The sequence below is a fragment of the Cystoisospora suis genome (assembly GCF_002600585.1).
Source record: "Cystoisospora suis strain Wien I chromosome Unknown contig_3938, whole genome shotgun sequence".
Lineage (NCBI taxonomy): Eukaryota > Apicomplexa > Conoidasida > Eucoccidiorida > Sarcocystidae > Cystoisospora > Cystoisospora suis.
Window position 1 is genome coordinate 1 of NW_027156733.1, and position 11,338 is coordinate 11,338.

Below are 11,338 nucleotides of genomic sequence, written 5' to 3' on the forward strand. Positions count from 1 at the left end.
GCACGGAATTGAACCATGAACCTGCCGATCTGCAGTCGGCTGCTCTCCCATTGAGCTACACACCCGGTGGCGCTCGCCAAAAATATGCCGCCCTACTACACTAAGCTAGAACACTCACAACATATATGCCTGCGTCTAGAGAAGAGGGCGCCATGCTGTCGGCCCTCGGATAAATTCCTCTACGTTCGCCTCTACGCAGTGGATCCAGATCGCTAACACGGTGCTACGCTAGCATCCGTCAGCTCGAGTTTTGTCCGGTTTGCGTACGGCTAAATACGCCTTGTCGAGATCTTACCATGGACCGTTCTCCATCTCGGGACAGCTCATCTCCGAAGTTGGCTTGGGCCGCGCCTCGCGCTGGCTCATCAGTACGAGGATACGACAGGAGAGCCAAGCGCGCGGTCGCCGCAAAGCGGGGACTTCCGACGGACAATGAAGAGGGGCCGGCTCGCTTGTGCAAACCCGATATCAACGAGGTGAAGGTCAGCTGATTGACGGAGAACCCTCCTTCGGCAATAAAGCGGCAAACGTCTACGGCGGCATTGAAGTGTACAGCAGGATTCGGGTGGCGTAAAAGCCCGTAGAGAAGCACGTTGCATGTCCTTCTGAACGCCCGCAGAGGAAAGTCCCCTCCGAGCTAGAAAACCACATGAGAATTACGTACAGCTAGCTGTTTTGCATTGGCACGTAGCATATACCAAGTGGCCCCGTCTCCTTGTGTGTACAAGCAGTGTACAAGCAGCCATGCAGAGTATCCGGGGTATTTCTGTGAATCTGGAGAATGTGCGATCACTCAACAAACTTTCTTTTCTGTTAGCACGTAGCCCTCAAATGCGTGAACGCAACCCCCCACGGTCCCGCACGGACGCTGGACTGTCCTGCTTGCTCTCTTCCTTTGGACGACTCACCGTCAAATTCAAGCAAAGAAGCAAACGGAACTTTCGGAGAAGACACGAGCTCAGTCTGCACGCCACAATTACGCATTTACTCGGATGCATTTGGCAACCTCCGGGTCTCTCCGCCCTTCTGCTTCCTACGGTGTCCTCCCAAAAACGCGGCTTATTGAAGAACATGCTTGGGCCCTCGAATTGAGGGCCGAAAACACACTACTCACTCGTTCGGAAACACACCGCACGCCAGCATCGCACGAACGGCACTAATAAGCCACAGGCGAAGCTGTAGAGCGTTGTCATCTTGTGAGACCCTCCGCTCGGTCAAGCCAAGTAACCTCGTATCTCCTCGCGCCAACCCGCTGGAAGATTTCGCGCCGTGCGGCTTTTGACCGCCCTGGGTTCCAACGTCTCGCCCAGCTGTTGTGGCTGGCCCTTCATCGACCCTGTACCGGTAAAAGGGACTATCTTCAAAACGGCCACTCAGGGAAATGTGACGCGGCGGATCCCTTACAGATACACCCTCCCCTGCCGTGTCGGTTGCAAGTGGCTTCTCTGCGGTCAGGCAAATCCCAGAGCCTGCGGGAGGGCTAAACGCCGAAATTTTCGTTGAGGAAGCCGACAATCGTGTGCCGCTTACCGCGGCTTTGCAGCAAGCATCCAGAAGAGCGGTCCAGGAGGCTACGGTTGGTTTCACCTGCGGTCGTACATGGCAAAGCACACACACACACACTCATAACAAACCGCATCGTCGGGACGCCACCGTTGTTACGCCGCTTTCAATACTGGGTACCGGCCTCGTACCCTAGCGAAACTGCTATGCCCCAACCCCCATGATGACTCGCTTGCCACTTGCTCGGAGTCTAAAGTGTCTACAAGCACTAGGTTAGTGGTCGCAAAAGAATTGCGCCCCCAGAACGTAAGCAGCCAGCCGCGAAAAAATGCTCGCTCTTGACGGTCCTGTACTGTCCCCAGTTGCAGGACCACTCGTGGGTAAGCAGAGCGGTGCCCTGGCACCCGGCTTGCAACAATGAACAAGACAGGAGCCTAACATCTAGCGCATATACCAACCGTCTGGGGTCTTCGGACGGACATCTGGTCAGGACGCTGCTAAGCCTTCAAGAATCGCCCCAGCTGAGAAGTGTGCTGTCGAGAGCGAGCTTGGCCTTTTTACCCCTGTTCAGAATCAGAGACGAAGCTGCTCCTTTCACTTTTACCTTGGTGCCAATCATCTCTCTGAACAGCCTGACTGCACTTGCGTAGTTCCCGGATTTCGTACATAAGTGAATTAGTGTGGTGAAGACGAAAGCGTTTGGCTGAACTCCCCAAGCTTCCTGAAAGCAGACCAGCCGCACCGATTCAAAAAGTCCAACTGGGCGCTGTCCGGCACGGGTCTAGCAAAGCACTCGTGAATCTTATTGACGTGAGAAATTTGGAAGGGAAAGCTTCGTGAGGGGAGCCTGGATAGTCCCAAGTCCAGATGAAGCAGTCCAAGAGGCTTTTCTGTAGACTAGTGGTCTATGTAGCGACGCTTCTGGTTCTTGTATGAGAAGGTAGGTAAATACAGGCGAAGAAGGCTTCAGCCAGGTTGCTGCTTCGTGAAAGAACCAAACGAAAACACCTAAACAGAAACCTCGCTCTAGCAACCCCAGCAGCAAAGTGTCTGTGTTGACTGCCCTACTGGGTTATTCTCCACGAGAGGCCCCGAAAAGGCGGCGGAACCCACCATGTCAAAAAGCGCTTCTCTCGCGGCCACAATGTCCCCCTGTTGAGCGGCCGCGTGAAACCGAATAGAGAAAGTGCGCGTATTGGGATGAAGCCCCGCATTCAGAAGAGCCCTGAAGCCGCCTGTGACACTGGAGTGGACACCTCAAACGGAGACTCCGTTGGTGACGGCGTCCGTAAACATAAGATAGTAAAACAGTCGCCTCTCACGGGAAAACAGAATATCCACGAGCTCGTGGGCCGAAGCTTTCACCCACCAGAGTAAACGTCTTGCAGCAGGCAACAGATTTGCGTTCAGGTGCTATCCCCCCAGCTGAAAACCCTGTATGTCCAGATCGTTTCTGCCCACAGGATGTGGTAGTCCCTAAATAAGTGTGTTCTCAGGTGCGGGTCCCTTGTGGTCACGCTGGAGTGAAGACAACGAAATTTGCGATTAGGTACCATGTCATGCACATTCAGTACAGATGATACTTAGTATCCCAGGTCTCTATACCCGGGGGCCTTCACTGCAGCAGAACAGTGCGCGGTACTGCACCGCCACTCGCTGCGGGAGCGCTGCGTGCCCGAAACGCCAGGGCATCGAAAAACTCGTGGTTTCCCGCAGGGTCTCCGGGGTCTGTTGACGCCGCTGTGCCTACATCTAACAACTCTTGAGTTTCTCACATCACGCACATGATAGGCAATCACCCACCTCTGAACATCGCCTTCCTTCGCGAATGTATCCATTAAAGTGTGAAACGTCTTCAAATCGGGTGTCATACCGAGCTCCTCTGTCATCTGCCAACAGCCAAGCCAAACCACAGAGCCGTCATGCACAGAGTTCTTCACTGAGACGCGTCAAGCTCCGACATTCACACACACTCCCACGCCCCGCCTTTTTTATGATCTGCATGAGAGACTGCGCATATCGTATAGTCCGCGTCGCAAGGTGATAGCTGGTGAGGCATGACGGACCAGTCAAACAGCCCACATAGCGTGTTCAACGATCGTACACCCAGCTGTTGTCCGGTAACAAACTATTCGCATACCGTGGTCTCCCTGCACACGAGGTAAACCGAGCAGCCAGCTTCCAGATGTCCGCTAAAGAGTGACAAGTACCACTTACAAAAACCGTGTCGTTTCCTCGTTACGCCTGACTCCAAGCAACAGTGAAACACGACGCAACAGGGAGTTGTGTCTGCTATTTGCGCAATTGACGAACAAAAGAAGCCGCATCCAGCTAACACCTGAGCCGCTACTACACTAGGAATGAAATATCACGTCCGTAGAACACCGTAGACAATGGAAGCAGTAGTTGTCTATACGAGCACCGAGCCACGATGGGCTTTCGTCGGGGAGTGATGAGAGTTGTCAACTGGCACAGTCGGACAGCTCGTGCTGAAGGCTACGTTTGTAATGCCATATTCGAACACACGCAGTCCGCACAAGTCCGTACATGGATGTAAGGACCTGCTAACAAACAAGCAATAGAAGCACACAACGGTTACCGCATACCTCCCGAAACACGGACATTGCCGCCGCACTAGATGACGCGTTAGCCCTGCACCTGGCGAGCACGTTCATATACGCATTGCAGGCTGCCACATCAAGGACAGTCTTAGGAGGCGCTCTCTGCGTTTGACGCCTCTCCTTGGGATTGTCGTCCTGTGCGGCTTCAAGGCCACCAAGCGCTACGTCGGGACTCTCATCCTTGTCGTCCTCGAAGTCTCTGCTTCCCGAACCATGCTCAGTCCACGCAGTTCGCTCCTCCCTTTCTCCTGTCTCTCCAAAAGCCGCGACCTGTTTTGTGAGCGAAACCACGTCACTTGCATCGCCTCCTTGATGTCCCTGCTCTCCTGACTTCTCAAAGTCACGCATGGAGCTGTGAACCACTCGGTCTTTCCGTATGTCGTCGCAAGGAACGATGGCAGGGGCTTCCTTAGAAGGTTTCACCACGTGGACTCGGCCCTCTGCTGCACGTTCTCCAAACTGACTCTTCCACTGCATATCCGGCGGGCGTCCGCCACAGGTACTTCCCGGCCCTGACTTCCTTGTAACGCTTCCCGTAGTAGCTGCCCGCGTTGGTGTCACGCCGCAAGATGCGCCTACACGTGGTATTCTGTCCATCTCTGCAGCCCGAGTATCGCCCATTTCCGGTCGCCATGGGTGGAGGGCACCTTGCCGTCTCTTCTGCTGTTGGGCCAACAGCCTAAGTAATGTGTGATGCGCATTTCTCGCATCCTGCCAGATGGTCACAACAAGCGGTACGAGCCAAACACCGTTCGGACAGCCGCGACCTGAGAAAACAGCTTTCTTACTTCCACTGCCGCAGCTGCTACACAAGTCTCCCAAGGAAGATAAAAGGGCCGTCGTCACGCAAGCGCTTACAGGGAATAAAGTCGTTACAGAAACTGTCTCGTACACACTGGAGTGGCCACCTGAAGCAGGGTCGCCCTTCTCCGGAGCTGTCGAACCGACAGCTCTCTTCCCCACTACATCGTCTTCGGAAAATTCTTTTCCTCCGGAACTGTTCAGAGAAGCTACAGTGTCTTTTCCTCCCTCTACTTCTTGCTTGAAATTATTCTCTGAAAACCTCTTTTCAACCTGTTGGGGCACATCTTCTTTGAAATGTGGCCAGTCATCCCAAACCCGTACGGAGTTAGCCGGCGTGTTCTGAGCAGGCAGCAGACCCCTGAGCTCATCTGCCGTGGCCTGAGCAAGGGCAGCACTACTCTGGTGAGACTGCATTGCATCATCCGACCGTCCATTATCGCCTGCCGCTCCACTCGTGGAGGCATTTTTCAAAATGTCACGCCACTGCGAACTCTCAACAACACGGCGCTGAAGTCTCCAGAAACGAATGAGTCTTCGTTGGAGCTGGCCTAACTGCGTGTACACACGTAAGGCAACTAAAAGTGAAGATCGGATCCTTTGACCTTCTGCTGCAGCTCTGAAAACGCCCTCAACGTGAGACTTAGAAAGGCACTCAGTCGCCAAGCATTCAGGAGAAACCTCGGCTTCATTCTGTCCCGCTTGCTTTTGCGAGTTACTCTCGAGCCCAACCGCACTCAGCACGTCAGCACTGTCTCCGAGGGGGTGGCAGTGGGACGGCCTATGTCGCTCGTGAGAATTCACGGAAGGCGCGTGGGTTGGAGACCCTCGAGAAGGGACAGATGTAGGAAAGTGAGAAGGGTGTCCGGTAGACCCCCAGTCTATGAAAGACTTCAGCAGTCGCTCTTCTATAGGGTTTTCATCGTGATGGTCGACCCCTGCTTCCTGCGATGTGAGCAACACGAAGAGAACGTTCACGGAACTGATAAAGCTGCGAAGACGAGATGACAACCCGTCGCGACCTTTACGCACACAAGCCCTTTCAGCAATGCTTAACCCCGACCTTTCACCAGCGCGAAAAAAGTGGGACAGCAATAGGGACTCCTCACGATCCAAAGCGGCGTGAAGAGTTTGTACAGCGTCTCGAACGTGCTGGAGTACCTGCAACCAGTCCCCCCGCTCCGACTTAGCCGCCCCTATGGCAGCATGCAAGAAAATCTTCTCTGGGAACGCGGACGACGGGGCGGAAAATGAGGCTGGCCCACCAAGACAGGAAGCGGAAGGGGAGCAAACCGAGGCACAAGGGAAGGAAGAACTCGTAGCTTCATGCCGCTGGTCGTCAGCGTTTTTTACCCCTCCAGGCGAGCCTTTACATGTCGGGATCCCTGTGAAATTCCCAACATGACCTCGGGCATGCCTGACTTGACATCCCTGGGGTGTAGCAGTTGCGTCCGTGGAAGAAAAAGCAGACACAGAACGGAGAGGAACAGGGGACATAGAAGTACTTTTCCGCTGGTCTCCGGCGTGAAACGACACACAGGAGAGGGGCTGTAGAGGGCTCCGGCTCTCGTCGTCTTCTCCCCCCTTCCCATCTCCGCTGTACGCCTTTCCTAACCGCAGTTCACCAACGTCAGTGCATGGCTTGTTCCTCTCTGTATATAGAGTGCACCTTACCTTGCTCAGCGGCACGCTGGGCACGTTCTCTCTTGTGTGTCCTGCGACCTCGCCATCTTCTCTCCCACGCGGATCCCCTCGTTGTCCGATCTTGTCTACTCCAGTTCTCTCCTGCAAAAACTCGATTTTTAGGTCTTCTTCGATCGGCCCTGTCCTCCCACCGCCTTCCTCGTCTGCTTTCCCGACCCCCTCAGCCCTTCCTGTGCAACGAACAAGGCAGAGACTATGCAGCGCATTAAACGGACACTCACGCTGTCGTGTTTTTGCCACCCCCCAACCTTCGGCAGCCAGGCTGTGCTTTCTGCCTCCTTTTGCTCTTCTTTCCTTCCCGTGTGCTACCGGCAGCACCGTCCACGATGAAACGACACGGCACACTGGGTGAGGTAACCCAACGGGACGGGCTGGCAGCGATGCCTGCGCCCTTCCAAACGAGATGCTTTTTGAGGCCACGGGACCGGATCTGTGGGAATAGTTCACTCCCGCCGTCACACTAGAAACGAAACAATGCGGCGATGATCCTGTAGGAGTGATCCTCTTCCTCGCTGGACAAGCAGCAGCATCGTTGCCTCTCTCAACTGCGTCGTGCTGTAAGCACTCTTGGAGGAAACTGTCAGCTGATGTCGGCCTGGGTTTGACAGTTCGAGAGAGGCCGGGAGAAAAATCAGGGAATGAAAAGAAAGGAGTGTGGGAAAAGGACGACACTGCTGCAGGCCTCCGACCACCGTGAGCACAACAAGGCGGCGAGGGCGGGGGCTTTGAAACGTGACCCACCCCACAACGGATGCGTTCCCCCCTCACAAGGACCAGAAACAGTAAGCTCGCAAAGAGAAAAACTACATTGCGAAACAATAAAAGACCAAGCTTCGTCACAGACAGGGACGACACCCCCGAGGAGCGGCGCACGAAAAGCACCCCAGTAAATGCGGGAACGAAGAAAAGAGACACAGGAAAGACGAGAGAAACCAAATGAAAGACTCTAGAGTGACGAACCGTTACAGTTACGGTCTGCCATCGATCCGAGCACGCGAAAACAATGACACTGAAACCAAGGAAGACAAACAGGGTGCACCGACGACACAAGAGGTGTCCCATCCTTGATTCGTCCGTGCACTCCTCTCAGGCAGTGCCCCTGCCTAAGAAGATCGAGGAAGACCGGGAAGACCGGGAAGTCTCCCTCAGGAAGGAAAGCAGCCTCCACACCAAAAATCATTACGCTATCCGAACTGCGAAGAGCAGCTATATCAAGAACGAACCGAAGCCAGGAGTCGTGCTGCTAGACGCAGGGTCAGCCGGTCTGTACTCTTCCATTCATCAAAAGGGGATGCCAGCAGGTGCAGGCATAGAGCACCACCGGAGCCATACACACATGTCATGAAGGTCCTCAAGCGTAACACGAATTACCTTCCCCGGAGTGAAGGCACCAAGGTGACACCAACAGCTAGTCTACGTCATATTCCTTCGCACCTGCTGTACCTGTCAAGTGCTTCAACAATCAACCGCCTTGAAACTCGAAGTCGGCCAGCACTCAACACCACCTCTCTACTTTTGAAGAGGACACTAAGCTGCGGATACGAGGGGATAGACCGCAATATACACGGGCGCCCCGAGAGAAAGATGTGACGCTGAGAAGAAGGAAAGATTGCTTCGTAATTTTGAGGACAGCGGAAGAAGCTTGTTGTCGATGCCACTTCTATAACAAATAGTTCACAACCTATTCGACACATGCGGGGGCGGAGTCGAAATCCTTGTAGCGTCTGAAGCGGCTGAATCTCGACTCATGCAGTCATCGAAACGGCCTGGAAGCCGAGCAGGCTGAGCCTTGGTCGTCTCTAGGCGAAGTAGAGGAAGGTGTGTCTGGGATGAAGACGGGGGGTTCGCGTCTCGCCATGCCACCGTCAAGAAAAGACTGATCGTGGACATGGCCCGGGCTGCTCTTACCCAAAACTAACGCTTGCTGCGCTCGTCTGCTGCGCCGGGCTGCGGCTCCATGAACTGGATGGCACCGCCGCTGACAGCCTGAGCGGGAACAGCAGAGGAAGGATCCCATTGACAGTGACTGACAATAAAGCACGAAAAGGTCTTCGAACTGATCCGAGCACAAGCACACGGACCCAGTGATGAAAATAATTGGGGGTATGAAGTATGCACAGAAGTGGTGTGAATAACGCGAGAAAGACGCGCCGGGCCTCCTACTTGCAAACTCCTTCGAACAAGCTGTGTTGCGGCCGGCGACGTGGGAAAAAACAGTACCAGTCGACGCCAGGCTCCGGTCGCAAAGAAACGCGATCATAGGGGTGTGCGACTGAATCGTTGGTAGACCGCGCAGACAGAGCTATGCAAAAGACCCCTTCTATCACGCCTCGCCGCCTCCTCGGAGAATTTAACCCCCCTGGTGGTCCGCATGTGATGTGGCGAAGATAAAACACCAAGATGAACGAATGGGAGCCGGAGCACCCTAAGACACCAAAGCAGCAACGATGGCCTCGTACAGAAATCCCGGCTGGAGAAGTACGGGCGACCCACAGGTTCAGGTCCGCCCGGGCATCAGATAACAGAAGTTAGCTTTCCGCGGCACGAGACAACAGGCCCCGCTGTATCGAGACGCTGCTGCCCGGGCTTCGATCGATGGGCACGACCCTCGGCCCGGCGAGCCATTTCTGAGTTCCCCGTTTGGAGCAACTTTTAGATGCCGCCTTGCGAAGGAGGAAAGAGCACTAGATCGATAAGCAAGATGTCTTTTCTGGATACCACAAAGATGCTCGGTTTCTCGTTTGTCCAAGCGCATGCATGCCAGGTGGAAGCCGGACAGTCTTGACTGACTCAGTCTGTGACAGTACCTCTGCAGCCGAGTTCAGTCCGCAAAAAGTGAAGCAGCTGCCGAAAGCTTCAAACTAAGCAACTGACGTCATCACCTGCGTCCCCCACCAGGTGAGATTTCTCTGACCATTGCGGTACGCTAGACCCCACATTTGAAACCGGCTTCGGGTCAAATCCAAGCGATGCCGTCGGCTGTTTGGCACTGGCCGTGTTTGTCAAACTAGACACTTCCGATCATGCCGTTCAGAAGGGCAGCCTTCAGCCCACACAACGTTCACGTGAAGCCCTGCGCACGTATGCTAAGCCCTCGGCCCACCTGCCGCCCTTCAAGCTGTCTCTCTTCAGCGACGCCGGTCTGTAACGCTGCAGTGTCCTGTTGGAGATGTCCCCTACACGAATGGCCCTCTCCCAAGGAAGTGTGCTCATACGGCTGTTTCCACTGCTACTCGAGAAGACGACTGAAAAGCAGCAACCGGACATTACCTTGAACACGAGGGCCGTTTGGTATCAACCGCCGCTGCGGCTGGCCCCCCCTTCCAAATCAGGCCGCGTCTCGGCGTGTGCTACGCTCCATGACAATTGTGTCACACTGACTGTCACCCTTGGCGACCTCTCTTTTCTCCGCCTCCGACAACAGCATGGACTGTACAACAGGCGCCAGTGGCCCACAACGGGCAAAACCGCTACGCTACTCTGACCACGGCTACTCAATTCGTAATGGGGAGGCTGCACCTGCAGCCTCTGCGGCACCTCTCGCAACTGTTATCGGAACAGCAGCGAAGTCTTTTCCGCCTCGGATGTCCCAGTGTGATTTGTCTTGGCAATTGCAGCCACCCGTCGTCTTATCTTCAGGAGACTGGACTTCGATAATACCACAGGTCACACAATTCTTCAGATCCTGCTTGTCCCGAGACGCGTACTTCATACGGCCCCACAGAAACGCTTCGAAGTGTCCCGCGGCTTCACAGGCTCAACAATCGTCATTGACCTCAGTCGTCCACGAGTCGACACAAAAAAGCAGAATGAGAGCTGCAGGCGACTACGGAAGCAGCACGGCTCTCTACGCGAAAAAGTGGTTGCCCGATGGAATAGCAACGGTTGGCGAGGTGACTGACCCCCAGCTGCACCGTTCCCTGTTAAAACACAACTACTAACATTACCCGGCTTGGCACCACGGTCACCACGACCGCGAGAGCCAAACACACGACACAATCACCGGGGACCCCGCCAAGGCGAAAACACCGATACTAACCACGGGTTAAACAGCTGCCCCCTAAGCTTTTATTACCACACGGCGAAAGACGAGAGTCAATTCTTGATGAAATCGGATCGTGACAGCTTCAGAACAACCAGGACATCTGGAGGAAAGCGAAGAAGAGCTTAAGCACACTCGAAACTTTCAACACCCGCTCGGTCACTCTGGAACAGTATCAGGACATGGCCACTCCGCGCACCTTTCATAGCTCTTGATCCGAACAATCAATGTCCTCTGCTTTCACTGCACGCAAAGTGCCGCTCTTCGTCTTCGCCCGTCCCGTTCTGCGGCCCTTGCGACGGCGCTTCGTCTCCTTAGCGAACCACAACTCATCTCTACTCCCCCCTCTGCCGCCGCTTCCTAGTCCGCCCTTCGGAATACGTAACCCTCCAGCTTTGTACGCCATCGACACCTTCAACGCGAAGCTCCACATGCCTAGTTCGTGAGCGAGTCGGAAAAGATCAGTAAGTGTCAGAAACTTTAGCTGCCCACAAGTGCCCGCCTGCACCGCACGCACAGTGCTCGGAACCAGCCGGTGACATCACTCATCACACGGTTCATCACGCCGACCCCAACACGAGGGAACATGCTAGAAACGACTTTCACACCTACGCCTACCTGGGACACGGCTCAGGCATCGTATCCAGAACAGAAGCGAGAACCGCTA

General features: G+C 54.7%; 2 protein-coding genes across 2 annotated transcripts; both read right to left on the reverse strand.

Annotated features, from left to right (window-relative positions):
- Nucleotides 1-274: 274 nt before the first annotated feature.
- Nucleotides 275-9,328, reverse strand: CSUI_007439 (pentatricopeptide repeat domain-containing protein; the record flags this gene model as incomplete). The annotated part of the gene is made up of 6 exons (XM_068067584.1): nt 4,110-9,328; nt 3,307-3,392; nt 2,617-2,746; nt 2,108-2,224; nt 1,115-1,587; nt 275-605 (listed from the first exon to the last, which is right to left on the reverse strand). Coding segments are annotated over exons 1-6 (4,719 nt in total), but the record flags the coding sequence as incomplete, so codon positions are not given.
- Nucleotides 9,329-10,320: 992 nt separating this feature from the next.
- CSUI_007440 (uncharacterized protein) lies at nt 10,321-11,263 on the reverse strand. The gene has a single exon (XM_068067585.1). The coding sequence runs from the start codon at nt 11,102-11,104 to the stop codon at nt 10,874-10,876; it is 231 nt and encodes a 76-aa protein (XP_067920428.1). The 5' UTR covers nt 11,105-11,263; the 3' UTR covers nt 10,321-10,873.
- Between the last annotated feature and the right edge of the window lie 75 nt (nt 11,264-11,338).

Bases quoted from the DNA above. Each gene is read 5' to 3' on its own strand.
- CSUI_007440 (XM_068067585.1), bottom strand. From the start codon at position 11,104: ATGTGGAGCTTCGCGTTGAAGGTGTCGATGGCGTACAAAGCTGGAGGG.